Source organism: Coffea eugenioides, chromosome 10 (assembly GCF_003713205.1).
Source record: "Coffea eugenioides isolate CCC68of chromosome 10, Ceug_1.0, whole genome shotgun sequence".
NCBI lineage: Eukaryota > Viridiplantae > Streptophyta > Magnoliopsida > Gentianales > Rubiaceae > Coffea > Coffea eugenioides.
The window spans coordinates 2,152,941-2,174,334 of NC_040044.1; the positions used below are offsets into that span (position 1 = coordinate 2,152,941).

Below are 21,394 nucleotides of genomic sequence, written 5' to 3' on the forward strand. Positions count from 1 at the left end.
AAATCTGGGTGAACATCTATTCAAATGTTTGGTTTATAATAATTATGTAACATCAGATTGCCATAAACATTCCTGCAAGCGTAATGTGGAATTGTTATTGTGAACCCCTTGTTTACATAATGGATGAAACACACCGTGCTTTAGTTCAATGGGGACGTATTTGAGATTATAAATAAACTTCCATTAAAGGTTCCTTAACAAAGTTTTGCTGTTGACATCATTGCTGTCTCTGATTAAAGAAACACGTCAAGAGTGAAATTCAAGCATCCCTAATTGAACAACCACCGGACACAATCATCACAGGCTTGGGTTTAACGTATAATTATGCACCTGCCACTCGACAACAAACGTCAAACTCTTAGTTCACCACAACGGCAATGGCACAGTTATGATTGCGTGTTGTCAAAGCTAGGGGTGCACACAACTCAAGCCGCTTGTGAGTAGGTTGAGTCGGAGGTCGAACTCGAGTTCAAAGATATTTCGCTCATTAACTCGTGAATCTACTCGATTATATATATATATGTATATATGCAATGATACAGTTATAATTGCATATTGTCAAAGTTAGGAGTGCATACAACATGAACCGCTCGTGAGTCGTCCGAGTAAGAGGTTGAACTCGAGTTCAAAGATATTCCGCTAGTTTATTCGTGAACCAATAGTGAAATTACATATATATATTTAATATTTTATTATTTATTAAGAAAAATTACTATTTTATTCATGTTTTTTAAAAATAAAATAATTATTATTTTTTATTTTTTTAAGCTCGAACTCGAGTTTTACATTGAGAGTTCGTCGAATTCGAGTTCGAGTTTGATAAAATTAAGCAGAGAATCGATTTGATTAGGGCAAAGCTCTTCTCTTTTGCAACCCTAGTCAAAGCCTATTCTTTCAATGGTCGCATTAGTGTTGTATTTACTGCCATGTCAATTACATTGGCCGATAATCCCACAAAGAGTCAGAAGTTATTAGCAGCAATTCACAAGATTGAATTATAAAATGAGTTGCAAAGTGATATGGCAAAAGCATTGTAGAAAGTGGAAAACGACTCGCTTCATTACTACCTCATCATTCCCACAAAGGGGCAGAGAATGTACAACACTAATATGGATAACACTCCTCATATATTTGAAACATGAGCTAAAAATATGAAGTAAAACCAAATGTAGCAGAAGTATTTAACAAAGATCATTACAAGACATTCAACACAAAGGCTTTGACAAAGTTTATCAGCCAAGGCCATGACCATATTAGAAGACCGATGAACTTCTCAGACGAATCGATCAAGGTAATCCTCGACAGTGGTGTACTTGACGTCAGGATAAAGCTCTGAAGCCTCTACACCAAAAGATGGCTCAATTGTAAAGTTGGTACTATCACCGTTAACCAGAATTGAATGGCGGATTGATAATGCAACATTGAGTGGAGTTGGAGCCTCTGCCAAGAAATGGTCCATCAGAAATTTAAACGCTAATAATTCATACAATAAGGTTTGCTAAGAAGAATAAGGAAATTGAAATCAAACTTCTTATCACCTTGGATGTTCTTCAGGACTTGTTCCTCAGGAATATATTCCTTCTCCAAAGTTTTACCAATCTTCTTCTCCCATATGGCCACTAACTCATTAAATGATGCAATATTCTTAGGAGGCATAATGTAGACAACTTTGTTCAATGTTCTTGGATCATCAACAGTTTTGATGGTGAAGGTGCCAATGTCATGTTCTTCATTGTAAACCGCTGCAATTGAAACATTAGAAAAAACATATATATGAAGCACCAACACAATATTCACGTTCTTACAGGATAACTTGGGCAGAGGATAAGAACATGATCAGGTGAAGTAGGTGAAAAAGAATAGCCGAGTGATATTGTATGCCATACCTTTGGCATTTCCATCTCCCCAGATGACAACTTTATCTCGTGGTGGAGCAGTGGCTCCTGGCTGTACCAAGGTTGCAAGAAAATATCCAGCAAAAGCGTTAGATACGAGAGGGGTGTAAGGGATCCCTGCTGCCTCGGTAGCTCTACGAATCCGAGACTTAACTGCAAATGCAGACTTGCCAGGCTCAACTGCATTTTGGCGATCCACATCAATTCCAAACTCTGAAGGGTAGAATTTCTGAGAATTTCGCCATATCATGTGTCAGAATTTGGGGATGACAGTTGATAAACTTGCACAAATTATACTCTAGTAAAATTTCATTCCAATCTGCAATCTTTTCGTTGAATTCACAGATTGTCAAGATCACAATGGTTTCTCACGATGACTAAAACATCCTCAATGAACTTCTGCCCAGCAGATAGGCTAAAAATCAATTGACATTCAATTATGCAAATTGACCAAATTAATCATAGTTGCTTCTCCACTCTGAAAATGGGAAGTACTATATCCACGAGTCACATATTATCAAGTTCTACGAACGACACATAGAACCGTCAAATACATGAATTTCATGTGCATTATCAAAATTTAATATATTTCAACAACTAAAACCTTTGATTATCTAAATTGCAGCGCTACAAAATCTGCAGTGAGCATTCCTGAGGAAAATTGTGCTAGAGCTCAATAGCAGTTACTGTTGGATCCTTAATCCAACATTGGACTTATATGTGAATAATTATGTATTGCAAACTGTCAATTAAGGTTAAACCCAATTAAAGTGATCAAATATAGTTTGGGTTTAATGTATCTAATAGGATGTGGGCCCTTTTATGTGTAGAAACTTATGGGCTCCTATTTCAATGATGGGCTGAAATAGGGCTCCAAAGGTAACAGGAATGTTACCTATAAATAGGGTTATGGTCCCCAGGTCACAGGTATCGTTTTAGTTGTCGTATTCCCTAATACCACAAAATACCTCTTCCCTGATATCCCATCGTCAGGAAAGATACCAGAGAGAAACTAAAGGCCTCTCTCAAAGGATCGGTGAATACCTGTTGACCTGGAAGGCCACCCCAAATCTCTAGGGATTCAAGTATCAAGTTTATCAATATGGATTCAGGTACGCTTCCGCTATTTTATCGTTTATTTATTTCTTAATAATCGCCATATAGATCTTGGGTTCAATAGGTGATGGTTTTCACCAGTGGTTAAATTTAGATAACCACCCTAACAAGTGGTATCAGAGCCCATATGGTTGATTATTGGGAAATAATTTGGATTTAGAAATTCATAATTTTTGAGTTTTTGTTCATATAGAACTATGATTAATTTTGGCTTTGCTTGCACGGCTAACAAGTCTTTGTTCCGTGGTTCATTGTCAAGTTCAATAATTGTTTCATGATACGGCTTCATGTTTCGGATTTGATATTTATTTTGGAAGTCTCGGTTGCTGATGGTATGAATTGCTGTGATAAACAATTGTTGTTCTAATGGCACGCAGTGTGATTTCATCCATATTGATGTCTTTATGCTTTCGTACAATTACATCAGATAACTCATGAATTCGGTCAACACTTGAAGTTAGTGGGCTCCATGAATTCTTACATATGAATTGATATGATATTTAAGTGGGCTCCATGGTAATCAAACTTTAGCCACGGTTCATTGGTATTTTAGTGTGCCAACTTCCTTTGTAAACCAATTTGGTTTCTGGCTTCGGGAGGTCTTTCGTCTTTTTCCCTGGTTTTAAGAATTAAAATTGACATGAAATATCCTGAGTTTCAATTTTTGTCCATAGTATTAATTTAGTTAATACTTGAGTTGTTTGACCTGTTTCTTTGTTTAAGGATATATATGCCTATATTTATGTTAAGGATATTAGGGTTTCTTTAATTTAAGTGAACCCTAATAAAGCTAATAAGATATTTAAGCCCTACAAAGTCCATATGTTTGGCCCACTATATATATAATTTTATAAAGTATTTATGGACTTAAAAAAAAAAAATTGGGCTTGAATAATAAATTGGGTCAAATTATGGATATGGACCTTTGGTCCAATAAGTTTTGATTCAATTAATTGTTTGATCAGAGTTAACTAAAGTTGACTTTGATCAAAATTTTGATTAATTTGTATAATTTTAAATTTGAATATTGGTATGATTATATATATTTTGGAATGAATTAATTGAAATAATATGCCACCAAAGTGACCTCTATTATGAAAATTAATTTATTTTAGAATATAACTAGTTGAGTACTTGTAATTTTATGAATATTGATCGGCCCAAAGGAAGGTCCATATTTAATAAAATTACATGTGCACTTGTGGTAATAAATACGTGATAATTATTTGGATTTTACATGTGATTTATAAATTGGCCCAAAGGAAAATTTATTTTCGACATGTTATTATTATCAGTATTTATTACTGCACCAAGATATCACTCAGAAGTTAATATTTTTGTCCAAAGACGAAATATTAATGGAATATCGGTATCTTGAGATGGGACTGCCATTATTTGAATTTATTATTGTTTTGATTTATGTGAGCTTGTTTTAATTATGTTATGTTTTCTGTTCAGTTGCGAATGATCTTACAAATATTACTTCCAACATCAATAATATTCCTATGCTGAATGGCACAAACTTCAAGTCCTGGAAAGAAAATCTCTTGATAGTACTTGGAGTAATGGATCTCGACCTTGCGTTAAGGGATGATTCTCCCCCACCTCTTACAGATCAGAGTACCTCTGATGAAAAGAGAAATAATGAGAGGTGGGAGAGATCAAATCGCTTGTGTCTGATGATCATTAAAAAGGCCGTTCCAGAAGCATTCAGGGGAACAATGTCAGAAACGACTGTAACCGCTAAAGAGTTCCTTCAGAACATTGAAAAAAGGTTTGTCAAGAACGAAAAGGCTGAAGTTAGTACGCTCTTGACACGCCTGGTTTCAATGAAATATAGTGGTAAAGGCAATATCAGAGAGTATATCATGGAGATGTCTCATCTTGCTTCGAAATTAAATGCACTTAAGTTGAAACTCTCCGAAGAGTTACTAGTGCATTTGATTTTAATATCTCTTCCTACACAATTTAGCCAATTTAAGGTGAGTTACAATTGTCAAAAGGAGACTTGGTCTCTAAATGAACTCATCTCACACTGTGTAGAGGAAGAGGAAAGGTTGAAGCAAGAGCAGACAGAAAGTGCTCATCTGGTGTCAACCACTAATAATAAAAGTAAGGGACTTAAAAGAAAGAAGGAAAAAGGAGCTGCAGGTACAGCGCCACAAAAGAAACAACAAAAGAAATCAAATGATCAGGGAAAGAATAGTTGTTTCTTCTGTGGGGCTGAAGGGCATCAAAAGAAGCATTGCACCAACTATCACGCTTGGCGTGCTAAGAAAGGTATGCTTCTTAATTTGGTTTGTTCTGAGGTTAATTTAACTTCGGTACCTAGACACACATGGTGGTTAGATTCCGGTGCAACAACTCACATCAGTGTGTCTATGCAGGGTTGCCTGAATTGCCGAAAGCCCAATGATAGTGAAAGATATATCTACGTGGGCGATGGCAAAACAGTTCAAGTTGAGGCAATTGGAGTTTTTAGATTATTGTTAAAGACCGGATTTTATTTGGATCTCAATGAGACATTTGTTGTACCGTCATTTAGACGGAATTTAATTTCTATTTCTGCTTTGGACAAATTTGGTTATTTCTGTTCATTTGGAAATGGAAAATTTGAATTGTTTCATGATTCAAAATTGGTTGGCTCTGGTTCTTTAATGCACTACGATAATCTATATTTAATTGACACAATTGTCTCATTTAATGAATCTCTGCATTTGAGTACTAGAGGAGTTAAAAGAAAATTAGCCAATGAGAATTCAGCTGCATTATGGCACAAGAGATTAGGACATATCTCCAAACGGAGAATGGAAAGACTTGTGTCAAATGAAATTCTCGACCCCTTGAATTTTACAGATTTTAATGATTGTATTAACTGTATAAAGGGGAAACAAACCAATAAAAGGAGATTTGAAGCCAATAGGTCCTTAGACGTCTTAGAACTTATACATACAGATATTTGTGGACCATTTCCTACATCTGCTTGGAATGGTCAACAATATTTTATAACGTTCATAGACGATTTTTCAAGATATGGCTACATATATCTCATTTCTGAAAAGTCACAGTCACTGGACGTGTTCAAAAATTTTAAGGCCGAAGTTGAGAATCAACTCAACAAAAGAATTAAAAGCGTCAGATCTGACCGTGGTGGTGAGTACTATGGTAGATATGACGGTTCAGGTGAACAACGTCCAGGACCATTTGCTAAATACCTAGAGGAATGCGGTATCGTTCCACAGTACACTATGCCGGGTTCACCCACTATGAATGGTGTAGCTGAAAGACGAAATAGAACGCTTAAAGACATGGTAAGGAGTATGATATGTCATTCCACCTTACCAGAGTCACTCTGGGGAGAAGCACTTAAGACTGCAGCATATATTCTTAACAGAGTTCCAACTAAAGCAACTATCAAAACCCCTTATGAGCTTTGGACAGGGAAAAAGCCCAGTTTAAAGCATCTGCATGTTTGGGGGTGTCCAGCTGAGGCAAGGCCTTACAGGCCAAATGAAAAGAAACTGGATTCAAGAACGATTAGTTGTTATTTTATTGGATATTCTGAAAGATCCAGAGGTTACAAGTTTTATGATCCCACAGCCAAATCAATTTTTGAGACAGGAAATGCCCGGTTCTTTGAGGATGTCGAGTTTGGGGGAGAACATACAGTAAGGGACATTGTCTTTAAAGAGGAATATATTAATATTCCCACAGGTGTCATTACTCTTGCTCAGGACCCTATTCCTGAATTTGATCATGATACAACAAATCAAGACAATGTCGAAGAGCAAACTGTTATAGAAGAACAAACTCTTCCTCTTCAAGAACCAGTGCCATTAAGAAGATCCACTAGAGAAAGGAGAAGTGCAGTGCCAGATGATTACATTGTTTTTCTCCAAGAACATGAGGATGACTCTGGATTGATGGAAGATGATCCAATCAACTTCCGTCAAGCCATGGAAAGTTCAAATTCTCAAAAGTGGATCGATGCCATGAATGAGGAGATTAAATCCATGAAGGACAATGATGTTTGGGATCTTGTCCCATTGCCAGAAGGTGCGAAACCCATTGGTTGTAAATGGATATTTAAAATCAAAAGGGATTCGAAAGGCAATGTGGAAAGATTCAAAGCTCGTCTTGTCGCTAAGGGATTTACACAAAAAGAAGGTATCGACTATAAAGAAACCTTCTCTCCAGTCTCTTCAAAGGACTCCTTTAGAGTTATTATAGCATTAGTGGCACATTTTGATCTTGAGTTACATCAGATGGATGTAAAGACAGCGTTTCTCAATGGTAACATTGATGAGACGATTTATATGGTGCAACCAGAAAACTTTGTATCAGGAGATCCAAAGAATATGGTTTGCAAACTTAAAAAATCCATCTATGGGCTCAAACAAGCGTCTCGACAATGGTATTTCAAATTTCATCAGGTGATCATCTCATTTGGTTTTGAGATGAATTTAGTGGATGATTGTATATACCATAAGTTCTGTGGGAGCAAATATATTTTTCTGGTATTGTATGTTGATGACATTTTGCTTGCCAGCAACGATATTGGTCTATTGCATGAAACCAAGAAATTTCTAACTAAGAATTTTGAGATGAAAGATCTTGGTGATGCATCTTTTGTGTTAGGCATACAGATACACCGTGATCGCTCTCGGGGTATTTTAGGACTATCACAAAAGGGCTATATCGAAAAGGTCCTTAAAAGGTATGGCATGCAAAATTGTAAACCAGGTGACACCCCTGTGGCTAAAGGAGACAAATTTAGTCTTGAGCAGTGTCCCAAGAATGCTTTTGAGGAAAGAGAGATGCAAAAGATTCCTTATGCCTCAGCAGTAGGGAGTCTAATGTATGCTCAAGTATGTACGCGTCCGGATATTGCATACATTACTGGAATGTTGGGTAGATATTTGAGTAATCCTGGATTAGATCATTGGAAAGCAACCAAACGGGTCTTACGGTATCTACAGAAAACAAAAGACTACATGCTCACGTATCGGAAGTCAGATGAGTTGGAGATCATTGGGTATACTGATTCCGATTATGCTGGATGCAAAGATACTATGAAGTCAACGTCAGGCTATGTCTACTTGTTGGCTGGAGGTGCCATATCCTGGAAGAGTGCTAAACAGTCCCTCATAGCATCTTCCACTATGGCTGCAGAGTTTATAGCTTGTTATGAGGCATCCAATCAGGGAATTTGGCTGCGAAATTTCGTCACAGGATTACGTGTAGTGGATGGCATTGAAAGACCACTCAAATTATTCTGTGACAATAAGTCAGCAGTCTTATATTCCAATAACAATAGGAGCTCGACCAAATCTAAACATATAGATATCAAGTTCCTGACTGTTAAAGAAAGAGTGCAGAATGGACAGTTATCAATAGAGCACATCGGGACAAACTCCATGGTTGCGGATCCGCTTACTAAGGGATTGCCACCCAAAATGTTTCATGAGCATACTGCTCATATGGGTGTCGTGTTAAATGATGTATAGTTTTTGTGGGAGTTTGTTATTTTAAATGCTCTTATGATATTTTTCAGTTATTAAGGATTTAAGGATATTTTATGCATAAATAAAGTTTGGATTTATTTGCACTCTAATTTTGGTATGGTTTGATCTCATAAAATTTAAGGTGGACCAGTTGGAAATAGGCATGTTTTGGTCACATTACATGAAATTTTCATGCTACACATCCACATCATAATTCATGTCATTCAATTGCATTGATATATGTGACCATTGATGGGTCGAGTTACGAAATTGTAACAAAGGCCGCTTTGATCCTATATTGGTGTAATTGATGGACCGAATTGGTTGCAGATACATTGTGATAATGACAGTAAAGTTGAGCTCATACGGTTAATTGCAAAATATAATTATAAGGTTACACATATAGTCCAAGTGGGAGATTGTTGGATCCTTAATCCAACATTGGACTTATATGTGAATAATTATGTATTGCAAACTGTCAATTAAGGTTAAACCCAATTAAAGTGATCAAATATAGTTTGGGTTTAATGTATCTAATAGGATGTGGGCCCTTTTATGTGTAGAAACTTATGGGCTCCTATTTCAATGATGGGCTGAAATAGGGCTCCAAAGGTAACAGGAATGTTACCTATAAATAGGGTTATGGTCCCCAGGTCACAGGTATCGTTTTAGTTGTCGTATTCCCTAATACCACAAAATACCTCTTCCCTGATATCCCATCGTCAGGAAAGATACCAGAGAGAAACTAAAGGCCTCTCTCAAAGGATCGGTGAATACCTGTTGACCTGGAAGGCCACCCCAAATCTCTAGGGATTCAAGTATCAAGTTTATCAATATGGATTCAGGTACGCTTCCGCTATTTTATCGTTTATTTATTTCTTAATAATCGCCATATAGATCTTGGGTTCAATAGGTGATGGTTTTCACCGGTGGTTAAATTTAGATAACCACCCTTACAGTTACAGCATACATGTAGCAGTGTAGTGAAAGCAATGACAGAATAATCCAAGAAAAACAATAAAAGTAATCAATACATTCTCCTATGAGAATCATTAGTAACAAGACCACATAAACAACACACCTTGACATTTCCAGCTTCTTTAATTGCGTCAATGATCTTCCCCTGATCATTCACCTGACCGAAACCAACAGTTGATATGACCACATCCACCTGCTTTATGGCTTTCACTAAACTTTCATGATCATACAAGTCACCCTGCTCCAAGGAAGAATTCCAATATCAAGGACAAAAATATACATCACCAGCTAAAAGGGGGAAAAAATACTAATAATAAAGGAATCCCAATTGACGATACTCTCTTGGAAAAAATTAACGCTGCTTACATGAACCAGAGAAGCACCGGAGTTCTTGAAGCCTTCGGCAAGTTTTCCCTTAACAGGATCAGAAACGGTAGATTCTCTAACCAGAACAAAGGTGGGATGCCCAGCCTTAATGCTTGCCTCAACTATAAACTTGCCAATGTATCCCGTTCCACCAATGACCAAAATCTTGCTTTTTTCTGCCATTCTTGAATATTCGGAGATATCTAAAAATGAAGGGGTTGTTGAGAGTTTTTTAACTGATGCAGCAGAGCAGTGAAAGAATGAAGTGTCGGGACGTTGGCACACTGAGGAACGCTATTTAAACAGTTTGAGTGGTTTGGGAGTTATTAGAAAGACCTTTACGTCACTAGAAGCAAAGGAATCGATTGAGTTGTATTTGGTCTATGATAACGGTTAGGTACATCTTCTAGGTGACCAGTGAAAATATCTGTAATGATCTTATTAGATACTCTTAGGATAAATGACATATAACTCTCTCGTGATTTTACATAATGTCATATGAATTTTTTAAAATTTTAAAATAACCACATAATTCACTTACATTCTATATAAAGTGAAAATCCGATGGAATATATGGACGTTAATGAAACTAAATACCCATTTATTGAGAAAAAAAATAGATAGGAATAAATTTGATAAGGGTTAATTTTTTTTATATAATAACGATAATATTTTTATAATCTAATATAGGAGGCTATGTATAAAGAGCTAATAAATATAAATACCTACTTAGATCAAAGGAGCGTCCTGATATTTAAAAAAAAAAAAAAAATTCGCATGTAGGATTCGAATTCATAACCTACGATCCAAGAAGGAACTACCCTCTTTGGTGTTTGAAAGGTGTAAAGAGTTGTGACGTGAATTGAGAGGAAAATCTTACCAAACACTGTTCAGTTTTCTCGCATTATAGTTTATCTCACAATGCGATGAAATTTCTAGATTCCTTCAAGGTGTCATCTCCCGAACGCTTGAAGAAGACAAAAGGGCGTTCGTTAAAACTGAAAAATAATGTCTAAAAATCTGAACACTAAAGACATTTAAATGCTAAAATATTTTTGGTAAATCCATTAAGTGATACATGTTTCATAATCAGTTGAACTTGAATATTGCACTGCGTGTATATTATTTAACTAGGTACTCGTACAAGTTAGTAAATGAGCCGGGTCGAATTGATTATTTTGCTTCGAGCTCGACTTATTAATCTAACAAGTGGGATATTTTATAATCATATCATTTCCTTGATGCTAGAAATGCGGCTTTCTTTGTTTGGTTTTGAGTCTAAAATTATGTCAAATACGACTTGGAAAGAAATCCCGAGTCTGATTTGAAAACAAGCTCGACTTTATTAACACATGAATTGAGCTTAAATGCGCTCGAACTTGAAAAAACTCAAATGAATTCCAATATACTATAGGAAATTGTGGCTCGACAAATTTAACCAATTTAATCAACTTACTAAACAAAAATAATTCCACAAAATATAAGAAGGTGTCCAAATACTTTTCATAAAACAATTTTTAAACAATCAAGACAAGTTTAATGTACGTAATCATTAAAAAAAAAATAGACATATTAGCTCCGCTGAATATATAAATGATCCTAAATGAGTTTAAATCAACTACACACGAGCCGGATTTATTAAATGAGCTTAATTTTATATGTTTGAACTATACTTGTTCACTTAAAGGAACAAGTAAAGCTCGAACTTATATAAGTTATGTCGAGCTACACTTGAGAATAGTTTGATTTTTTTAAGCTCTATAATAATATTATGTTCTTTTTTTTTGTTTGTAATTAATTAGTTTTTTTGAAATATTACTTTAAAAAGTGCGTGCTTGTGAGAGAAAAGGTGAGTGTTTATCTGTTAAAATGTGTATTTTAGCATACATATATAGATGGATTTGTTTTTCTTTTTGTGAGGGAGAGTGAGAAGAGTATGCGTGTACATTTATAACATTATTGTATGGATGCAAAATAATAACTCTGAGAGAATATTACTATACTAGCTTAAGAATTCAACAAAGTAGGCAATAAACATTTCATTCATAATTTTATATACAAATTAAATGGGTCTCATTATATTCAGAGGTTAAAGATTCTTGTTAACAATTAATTATTCATTCTAATACTTAATTATTTTATCAAATAACCAAAGTGTGACAAAAAAGGAAAAAGAAAGTTCTCATGCTTCTCGTCTTTTTTCATGGCAAATAATAATATATTGTGCTAACGGTAGAAGAAGAGCGCACTTCTTTTTTTCTCACGTATTTAATTTTTTGTTGTATATACCTGGAAACTTCATTTTTGAAGTATAGGCAGAAAGGTTTGATACTGTGGTATATAATAACTTGATGCGAAATAAGAACAAAGAAAGAAAATGGTGTGCAACGTGTGTGCTTGGAAAGTATAATTCCCAATGAATTTAAAGTAACAATTATATATTATTGCTCACCATAACCCTGCTCGACACCTCAACAGTTCAAGGATTTGAGAGACTCTTAGCAATTACAAGTGCTGATTGGGAAGCTAAAAAGCTCGATTAACCTTTTTTTTTTTTTTTTTTTTGAATGCTCGATTAACCAGCTCGAGCGCACAAACATCACAATCAAATTATTATTTTTAAAAAATTAAAATTTTAAAACATGACTAAATAATTGAGACGAGACATTACTTTGAAAAGTTTGCAGTAACTCTTTCTGTTTGCAAGATGCCATATCCCGATTTATGACCTCTAATAACTAGCCATGTTGCAACTTGAATGGAATGGGCGTCACCATTCACATGAAAGTGACTAAGACATTAAGCAGAGTTAGCGGCATATTGGTTCAAGGAATTACTGGTTTGACGTTGTTAGTGTAATTACACATGTTTACATCCTTGTAGCTGTGCTGTCTTAATTTTAAGCAAGATAAGATACTTTAGGCCATCACCAGGAACTTTCTATTTAGATTTTTTTTTTCCAAAAAAAAAAAAAATTCTAAATTCTAAAATACCCCATTGCAACTTTTATAATTACTTCCACTGAGAGTGCAACATTACACTACGGCCCCATCTGCAACAACCGACAGAATGTTCACAGCAGCAGCCATTAGACGCACGAAGAGGAAAGCTATGTCTTAGCTTGATGATTACATTACATTCATAGGGAATATGTACAGCGTTAAAAACTCACAATCCTCAGATCAAAGCACAAAATCACTTATATATACAAGGAAAAAAAGAAAAGAAAAGAAAAAGGATGACAAGCCTAACAATATCCCACACCTATTACTGATCAGTGCCTCAATTGTTTCATATTTGGGCACAGCATCTCATGAAAGATGATGATGGACAGCTAAATAATATTCAGCTGAAGGCCAGAGGAGGAGGCCTCATGCCCCAACTCCAGTTGGAGCTGGGGCGTTATTGGTCTTTGAGGAAGCCATAGTTGCTACATGGAACTGTGATGCATACTTGTAACGAGGCCCTTCTCCTGCAATCACCGGCGGCTCGTTTAGAAACGCCGAGTTGCTGCTAATCCACCTGCATAAAAATAATGAGTCAAGCACTAATTAAATCAGATTAACAAAATAAAGAAACAGATGTGTATACTTCGACTTACCAGCCGTGCTTTAGAATCAATTTCTCCAGATTTGATGCAGTTTCCGGGTCCAAGTCCTCTTCCTTTGCGTCCTGTGCTGGCAAAGAATCCGATCTTCCATTTCTCATTCTGGCATCCTCAAATACGTTTTCCTGCGTATATTTGGTAAGCATCAGCTACTCGATCCCGACTAATTTTGAAAAGAAAAAAGTATAGCAAGGAGACCTGACCTGACTGCGTGGGGATAACATGGAAATGTCTCTGAGATGTTCCTCCTCCTTTTGTTTTTTGGATTTCCAGAAGGCCTGAATTTCTTCTCTTGTTAATGAACTATTTCTCCGCAACTTCTCTGAAAAACAAAAAGAAAGAGACCATTTTTGTTAGATAAAAGGGAAAAACAAAAAAGGGGTTCTTACGGAAGAAACATTAAAAAGTTTACAAGAATGAATTGAAAGGTACAGATGGTAGGAGTCACGTACCAACTTTAGGATCTTGGACGGGAGAATCCCAACCTGCCATGAGAGAACCCATTTTCACAAACTATTCTTCTGCTGATAACTTTCAACTGAACTGCTTCAATTGATCAACTGATAAGAACTTCTGCTATAAGTATAGCTCAACCTGATAAAGATATCCTCTTGATTTATTTTACTATAATAATAGTAAAGACTACTATAGCATAGCATGTAGCTATATCCAATGTTTCTTGGTGGGCCAAACTAAGGTAATGGCCAGTCTTGATCTTATCCTCAGATACTAATTAAAAATATATATCCATTAAAATGATTAACAATACCACGGTGATACTGAGACCATTTCTCTCTCAGGACGAGCCCACAGATTGCGGAAGTCACGGGGCGGCGAGGAGACCGACAACTAACTTTGAAATAAGTCTTTTTTTAATCCCCTTGTTTAATTTAATTGAGTGAAAGGACATTATATCGAAGAAAATCCTATGATGGATAATGAATTTCCCAAAGTAAAAATAAGCAAGTGTATGATTAAAATCTGGTGCTAGCTTATTATAGAGACTATCGGTTATTGTGCATGCTTCTTCACTACCCTTTTTCCTTTTTTTTTGGTTGAAATAAACTAATAAATAAGTAATAGCCTTAGCTAGTACTGGGATTGTTCAGAAATATTCATAAATATATTTTTAATTATTTTTTTATTTTTCATACATTATATAACAAAAAATTGTATTATCCAAATGATTAGATTGGGAGCGTGGTGATGGGACTTAATTTTAACTTTTTTTTTCTCGCAAGACGTCAAGAAACACAAACATACACACGCAGCTAAATTAAACTTAGGGAGTCACCAAAGAACGGCCAAACAACAATTTAAAGGAACCTACAAAGCAATGCTATTCAGCCAATTGATAACTTAGGGTCCGTTTGGATTAGCTGTTTTTGGGGTTATTTTTCAAAAACAATACTGTAGCATTTCGTTTTTGAAATACAAGTCCGTTTGGATTAGTTGTTTTTTGAGTTATTTTTCAAAAACTATATGAAAAACTTTTACTATAGATATTTTTTCGATTATTTTTAGAGGTATTTTTAAAACATATTTTTGAGTATTTTTATAATTTATAATTTTTATAATTTTATATTTATATACATTTCTGCATTTATAATACATTTATAAATATTAATAAATATATATATTTATATAGAAATATATAAATGTATTATAAATGTATTATATCATATATAATACATAATATAAATATATTTATAAATGTATAAATGCATATTATTATAAATGTTAAATTATAAACGAATATTATATAAATGTATAAATTATAATTTATAATTTTTATATTTTTATATAAATACACATTTATACATTTATAATACATTTATAAATATTTATAATTAAATATATTTATGTAAAAATATATAAATATGTTATATTATATATAACACATAATATAAATGTATTTATAAATGTATAAGTGTATATTATTATAAATGTATAAATTATAAATGAATATTATATAAATGTATAAATTAATATATTATAAATATATATTAATATTATGTATAAATGTATTAATATAATTTATATAAATGTATAAATGTATTAAAATTATGCATAAATGTAAAATTAATATTATGTATATTAATATAAATGTATAAATGTATTATATTATATATAATACATAATATAAATGTATATTATAAATATTAAAATATTAAAATATACATAAATGTATATATTATGTATAAATGTACATTTATATATATTATATATTATATATTTATATAAATATATTATAAATATGTAAAAATATATTTTAAATAAAATAAAATATTTATAATATGAATAAATAAATATAGAAATATATAATATAGAAATTTTTAATATATATAATATACATTTGTATTAATTATAAATTTTATAATATTATAAATATGGTGTTTATATAATATTTCAATTTGTCATATGTATTGTATATTTCATTCTATAAATATTTATATAATATATAATATATAAATATCTAATATAAAATTTTCAATTTGTATAATATACATAATATTGTATATATATAGTATATTATACATAATATACATTTATACAAAATTAATATTATGTATATTATATATTATACATAACATTATTATACATTATTATACATAATAATGAAAGTACATTAATAATGTATATATTATAATATAATGTACATAATATATTATGTATAAATATTTATACATTTATGTATACAATATTACATTTATGTATATTATATTATGTATATTATATTATATTATGTATAATATACAATATTATGTATAATATAAATGTATATAATATTTATATAATATATAATATATAAATATGTAATTTTCAATTTGTATATTTCCATTTATATTAATATAATATATATACATATAATATACATAATTGAAATATACATATTAAATATGTATATTTGGAGTTGTTTTTCATATAATGTTTGGATATGGTGTTTTTGGAATTGTTTTTGAAATACACATTTACTGTAACATTTGGATTGTGAAAAACAGTTTTTCAAAAATAGAACCAAAAACAAGGAATCCAAACGGACCCTTAATTTTAACTACTTCTGAGGAAAAGCGTGCAATAGTAGTTTTTAGGTTAGGATGGGAAAAAAGAGGTTGGATAAAGTACTCCGGTTTTTGACTTTTTTTTTGGTGTAGGTTTGGAGTGACTATTTTGTACATATCACCGCCGGCTAAACTACGTGGCATCAAGGTGTCATGTCATGCCAATTCTAATCCCATCTTGGCTAATCCTGTGTGGCTGATCTCACCTTTAGGCTTCACCGGTTTATCTTGCTGAATTTTCGCGAATGGGCTATCCCAATGCCAAGTGAGTTTATTTTATATTGTTCTCGATTGATTATTGATTATTGAGTATTCTCATTTATTATTTTCTTATGATGTTATTGCTTATTTTTTAATTCAAATTATAGATTTTTTAATAATTAAAAAATCTGAAATTCATAATTAAGTAAAGAGTAGTTTTTGCTTATCCATTTTACAAAATCTAAAACAATCAAGAATAAGGCCTTTCAAATGTAGACAGGTCTTCGTGATTACCTTTTTTCCCCCTTTAAATAAATGGAATATCTTTGAATTTACCACTTTCTGTATATAATTCTTTTCAATTTATCAGTCAATTCAATCATCTCTCTTAACACTTTTTTTTTTTTTTTTTTTATAAGTGAGAGAATTAAATTCAAAACTTTTTACCTATAATCTCTTCCACGTTAATCCTCCACCTCACTGGAACTATTTGGACTGAGGCATCTTAGCGGCCTACACGGCTACAAGCCAATGAAGAGGAATCGTACTATGCAGTTGTCTCTGCCTGAAAAAAATTATGCATTTGTTTCTTTTTCAAGGTAATCTTTATCTTTTCCGAGCTCAGGAAAATTTGGATCCAAGGCTGTTGCTGTCCAGATTAAGACATCCTAGCCTCTTGCTAAATAAATATCCAAGTCTAACTTAAAAAAATAAATTAATTAATAAATTTCCCACATCAAATGCGCAGCCAAAGCCTTAAGAGGAATTCTCACGTTCCACTGTCTTCCACTAACGAGAGACGGAACTGTTATGACATCAAATACAAGCTCAGGCCCGGTAGGGTCACAAATAAGACGAATGAATTGAATTTTGATTTAATTGAGTAAAGTTTCAACTCAATTTTGTCAGAAGCTCGAGCTTAATAAATTTTCAATATAAAGTTCAAATTCGAATTCGATCTTAAATTCAAGTTGAGTCAAACTCAAGTTTGAGCATACTTGAACTTAAGAAAAAAAATAATTATTTTATTTTTAAAAAATAAAAAAATTTCCTTAATAAATAATAAATATTAGAGATGTATATGTAATTTTATAATATATATATATATATATTCAATTTGACTTGATCAATTTGATGTCAACTCGAACTCGATATTAAATTTTGATTGAACAACTCACGAGTGCTCGCAAACAATTTAATTCATTTACAACCCTACGTCCAGGCACCAATAATTAGTGGGTTACTGGCTGAAAATCCTAATGTAGAAGTCCTTAATAATGACAAGGAGCTATCCCATCTCCAAGCCCCCCACAGATGCCATCTTTTAGATGCTGTGGGACCGGAAAAAGGAAAAGATGAAAAGGAAAGGCATATTATTACCTCAGAAATATATATATATATATATATATACTAGTAAAAAAAGAGAAAAGATATCATAGTTTTAGAAGTGCATTATTCTTTTTTCGCTCGTCACTTTCAATGTAAATTTAGAGCTTGAAAAGATCTCATTTTTTTTATATTGATCCTTTGTATTCTTATAAGGCTTTATCGATAATGTGTTGAATTTAAATTCTAAATTTTATACATGTATCATGTATTTAAATTTGATTTTGTGTGCATAGTAGATATAAGATTAATTAATAAAAGGAAAAAAATTTAAGATGTCCCTAGCATTTTGTCAAAAAAAAATTTCGTCATTCATTTTTAAAATGTTAGTTTTACATTCCTTACAAATTCAAGTTAGCAAAATTTGATTCCAACTTTTAGTCTAAAATTACAACTTGACCCAAATGCAGTCATTTTTCTTATGTATAAAAAGATTAGATCTACTTTTTCTTGGGTAAAACTGAATATAGATAGAGTAAAATCTTACTTTTTTAGGAAAAAAATGAATACGATTCAAGTTAGATCATACCTTTTCAGCGATAGAAATGAATATCGATTGAATCACTTGTTTAACTACATATAGGATCTAACTTTTTTGCTACTAAAAAAATGATTATGTATGGATTACATAATGGATTCAGGGTAAAAACAGTAAAAAAAAAACCTAGATTTGGACCAAATCTTACCCATTTGACTTTATAACTAATGTAAAGTTACTATTTTGAAAATAAAAGATGAAAAATTCATTTGATGAATTACGAAGGACGTTTTGAATGATTTTCTCTCGATAAAAAAGAATCCTTATTTTAAAGCTCTAAAAATATGTTTTTTTTTTTCAACTTTTTACTCCAAGATAAATTTCCCCAGGCTCTTTTATCACCAAATACATCTAGACAAACAGCAACTATATAGTAATAAGAAGACCTCAAAAAGGAAGAGGAAAACATATAGAGACACCGATACTTGTATTTACACAGTAAGTGGTCTTAGTGGTGCGATTACACTGCTAAAATGTAACCCTGCATTTTGGTACATGCAACACATCCTAGTGGCTAGTGATCAAGGCGCTTAATTATTAATACTATTGTATTTCACACTGATGCTAGCTACTAACCACTACCATTCTTCTCACAGTCTCAACCCCCATGAAAATTGTTGGAGATTATTGTAGAAATTCTCTTAATGCGGGCATAATTATCAGATAGGATCCAACTTGGTCCACCTATAACCCCCCCCAACCCAAATAAGGTGCGACTTCTTGCGTTGTCAGGCCATAGGACCATTGCACCCTCTTGGAGGACCTTGCACCTGGTCCATAGCACTTGTACTCCCCGTAGAACACCGTCCTGGAGCCCAAGATTAGGCGTAGCTAGACGCTTGTTCATTTAATCAGCATGTATACCCTTCAGCGGATCAACCACATTAGTTTCCAATTAAGTATAGTAGGATTGATCGATTACCAGAAGGCCGCAGCCAAAATCTAATGCATGAGATATTGAAAACTTTCCAATATAGATTTTTTTTGTTTGGAAGAGCTGCCCCAGTCATCCCATCCCTGAGGCATAATCACGTTTGACATGTAACAAAGGGCGAATACGACCCTGGAGTAAGCACCCCACGGTCGTCCCAGTAGGGCACTTTTTGCCCCGCTAACTTTACAACCCACAAAGATGAAGCCTGTTTCCTGAGATGGTGATTGCCTACGTTGGGAAGTTATTGCCCCATTTCCTTGAGAAACTGAATGCAAATGACATTTCTGCATAACAAGATTTAGCCGTAGACATTAGACAAACGCTAAAAATCCAGTCCCTGATGCTCATTCCAGTCACGGTTAATTATTACATTTTCCGTGCACATATTTTCCAATCATCTTTTTACCTCACATATATCAAATCGTTACGGTAATTTTTCTTAAAAAATCCAGAAAAATGCAATCCAAACAAAGGTACTAGTGTCCCCTTCGATGTAGCAGGTTTGATGCCACTTAGTGTTAAGAAGGCTTTGTTTGGGGGCACAGCAATTTTTTCTTTGTAGGTTCCAGCGTTGACCAGTATATAAACATGGTGGGAATTATTGAACGGTTCAGCATCAATGGCATCTTGTATTCTGCGGTGATCTCCTTTTCCGGACTGGTCGACGTTCATAACAATGCTGGCCGTCGAAGTCCCATTACAGAGAAAGGATAAAAATGTTGAAAAGGAAGATGACAACAGTAGTGTAAACAAGAAGCACCGTTTTTATTCCTGAACGAAAGATCATGAATACGTGTTTGTTTGTACTAGCACTACTAGCTACGCAGGTGAATTATTTATAACTGATGAACTTTTCAAGGGCATTTTGCAGAAAAAGACTCCGGTTCATTGAACCAGGATCGACAATGTTCCATGTAGCCATTCCGTTTATATGATGCCAGAAATGGGAAATAGTCCTTCTTCTTTCAAAAGGACAAAAGGTTGATGTCATCACGTCATGTTTTGCTATATACAATTGAAGCAAGCAAGTTTGAGTACTTGTGGCTTGCAACCATACCATTGCGGGAAAATAAAGGTAGGTTCCCTTGACATTGAGTCAATAAACCAATTTTTTTTAAAAAATGATTCCGGTGGCCGCGGGTGGAATCGGAGAGTTCTTTCAGGAGTGAGAGAACAATGAACTGGCCAAGTTCATGGATCTGCAGCGACAGTGGCGATTGGATTGGGAACTCATCAATTCATGGATAGGACTATGCACATTTTCTGGGCTTGGGCTTTGTTTACCACGTGGCCACGTCTTGATCATAGGTCTCTCTCATTGACTCCTTGTTACTAATACTAAAATATTTTTCCAGTTCTACCATTTTTTTCCAAGAAACTTGTCGGTCTCCGCATTCTTTCTCAGCTTATACTACTGCTTTTCTTTCTTCTGTCTCAACAAGAGGGGAGATCAGCAGATATGGATCTTTTACCTACCTAGAGTCGTAATCTTCATCTGTTAACAATGGCGATTTCTTGTTTTTCATTTCGCATTTTCTGCAAGATATATAAGAAGTAAGCTAACTCTGTGAAGAAAACTCGGACAGGATGAAGTTACATTCTTCTTCTTACCTTTGCACAGCTCAAAAACCACTCGAGTTAGCTGGTACTTAGCACCCATAACTAGTTTGTGCATATTTCAAAGAAGATGGAAGCCAGGAGGCCCAGGACAGAAATTTGGACCGAGAAAGATCGACGGAACGCAACTTCTGTTTTTTCTTCTTTTTTGTGTTCAACTTGACAAGGGTAATAAAACTTGATCATCCTA

At 33.6% G+C, this 21,394-nt stretch overlaps 3 protein-coding genes across 3 annotated transcripts; all 3 read right to left on the reverse strand.

Moving 5' to 3' along the window:
• Positions 1-1,020: 1,020 nt before the first annotated feature.
• LOC113749144 (isoflavone reductase homolog TP7) lies at positions 1,021-10,124 on the reverse strand. Its single transcript, XM_027292814.1, has 5 exons — positions 9,860-10,124; positions 9,597-9,731; positions 1,887-2,124; positions 1,539-1,742; positions 1,021-1,440 (listed from the first exon to the last, which is right to left on the reverse strand). Exons 1-5 carry the CDS (start codon positions 10,040-10,042, stop codon positions 1,274-1,276), a joined length of 927 nt encoding a protein of 308 aa, XP_027148615.1. The 5' UTR covers positions 10,043-10,124; the 3' UTR covers positions 1,021-1,273.
• Positions 10,125-12,958: 2,834 nt separating this feature from the next.
• On the reverse strand, positions 12,959-14,073 carry LOC113749560. Its single transcript, XM_027293341.1, has 4 exons — positions 13,919-14,073; positions 13,670-13,788; positions 13,461-13,591; positions 12,959-13,381 (listed from the first exon to the last, which is right to left on the reverse strand). The coding sequence occupies exons 1-4, from the start codon at positions 13,968-13,970 to the stop codon at positions 13,231-13,233; spliced, it is 453 nt and encodes a 150-aa protein (XP_027149142.1). The 5' UTR covers positions 13,971-14,073; the 3' UTR covers positions 12,959-13,230.
• A 5,522-nt stretch (positions 14,074-19,595) lies between these two features.
• On the reverse strand, positions 19,596-20,259 carry LOC113749200 (putative pectinesterase 11). Its single transcript, XM_027292878.1, has 2 exons — positions 20,065-20,259; positions 19,596-19,871 (listed from the first exon to the last, which is right to left on the reverse strand). Exons 1-2 carry the CDS (start codon positions 20,257-20,259, stop codon positions 19,596-19,598), a joined length of 471 nt encoding a protein of 156 aa, XP_027148679.1.
• Between the last annotated feature and the right edge of the window lie 1,135 nt (positions 20,260-21,394).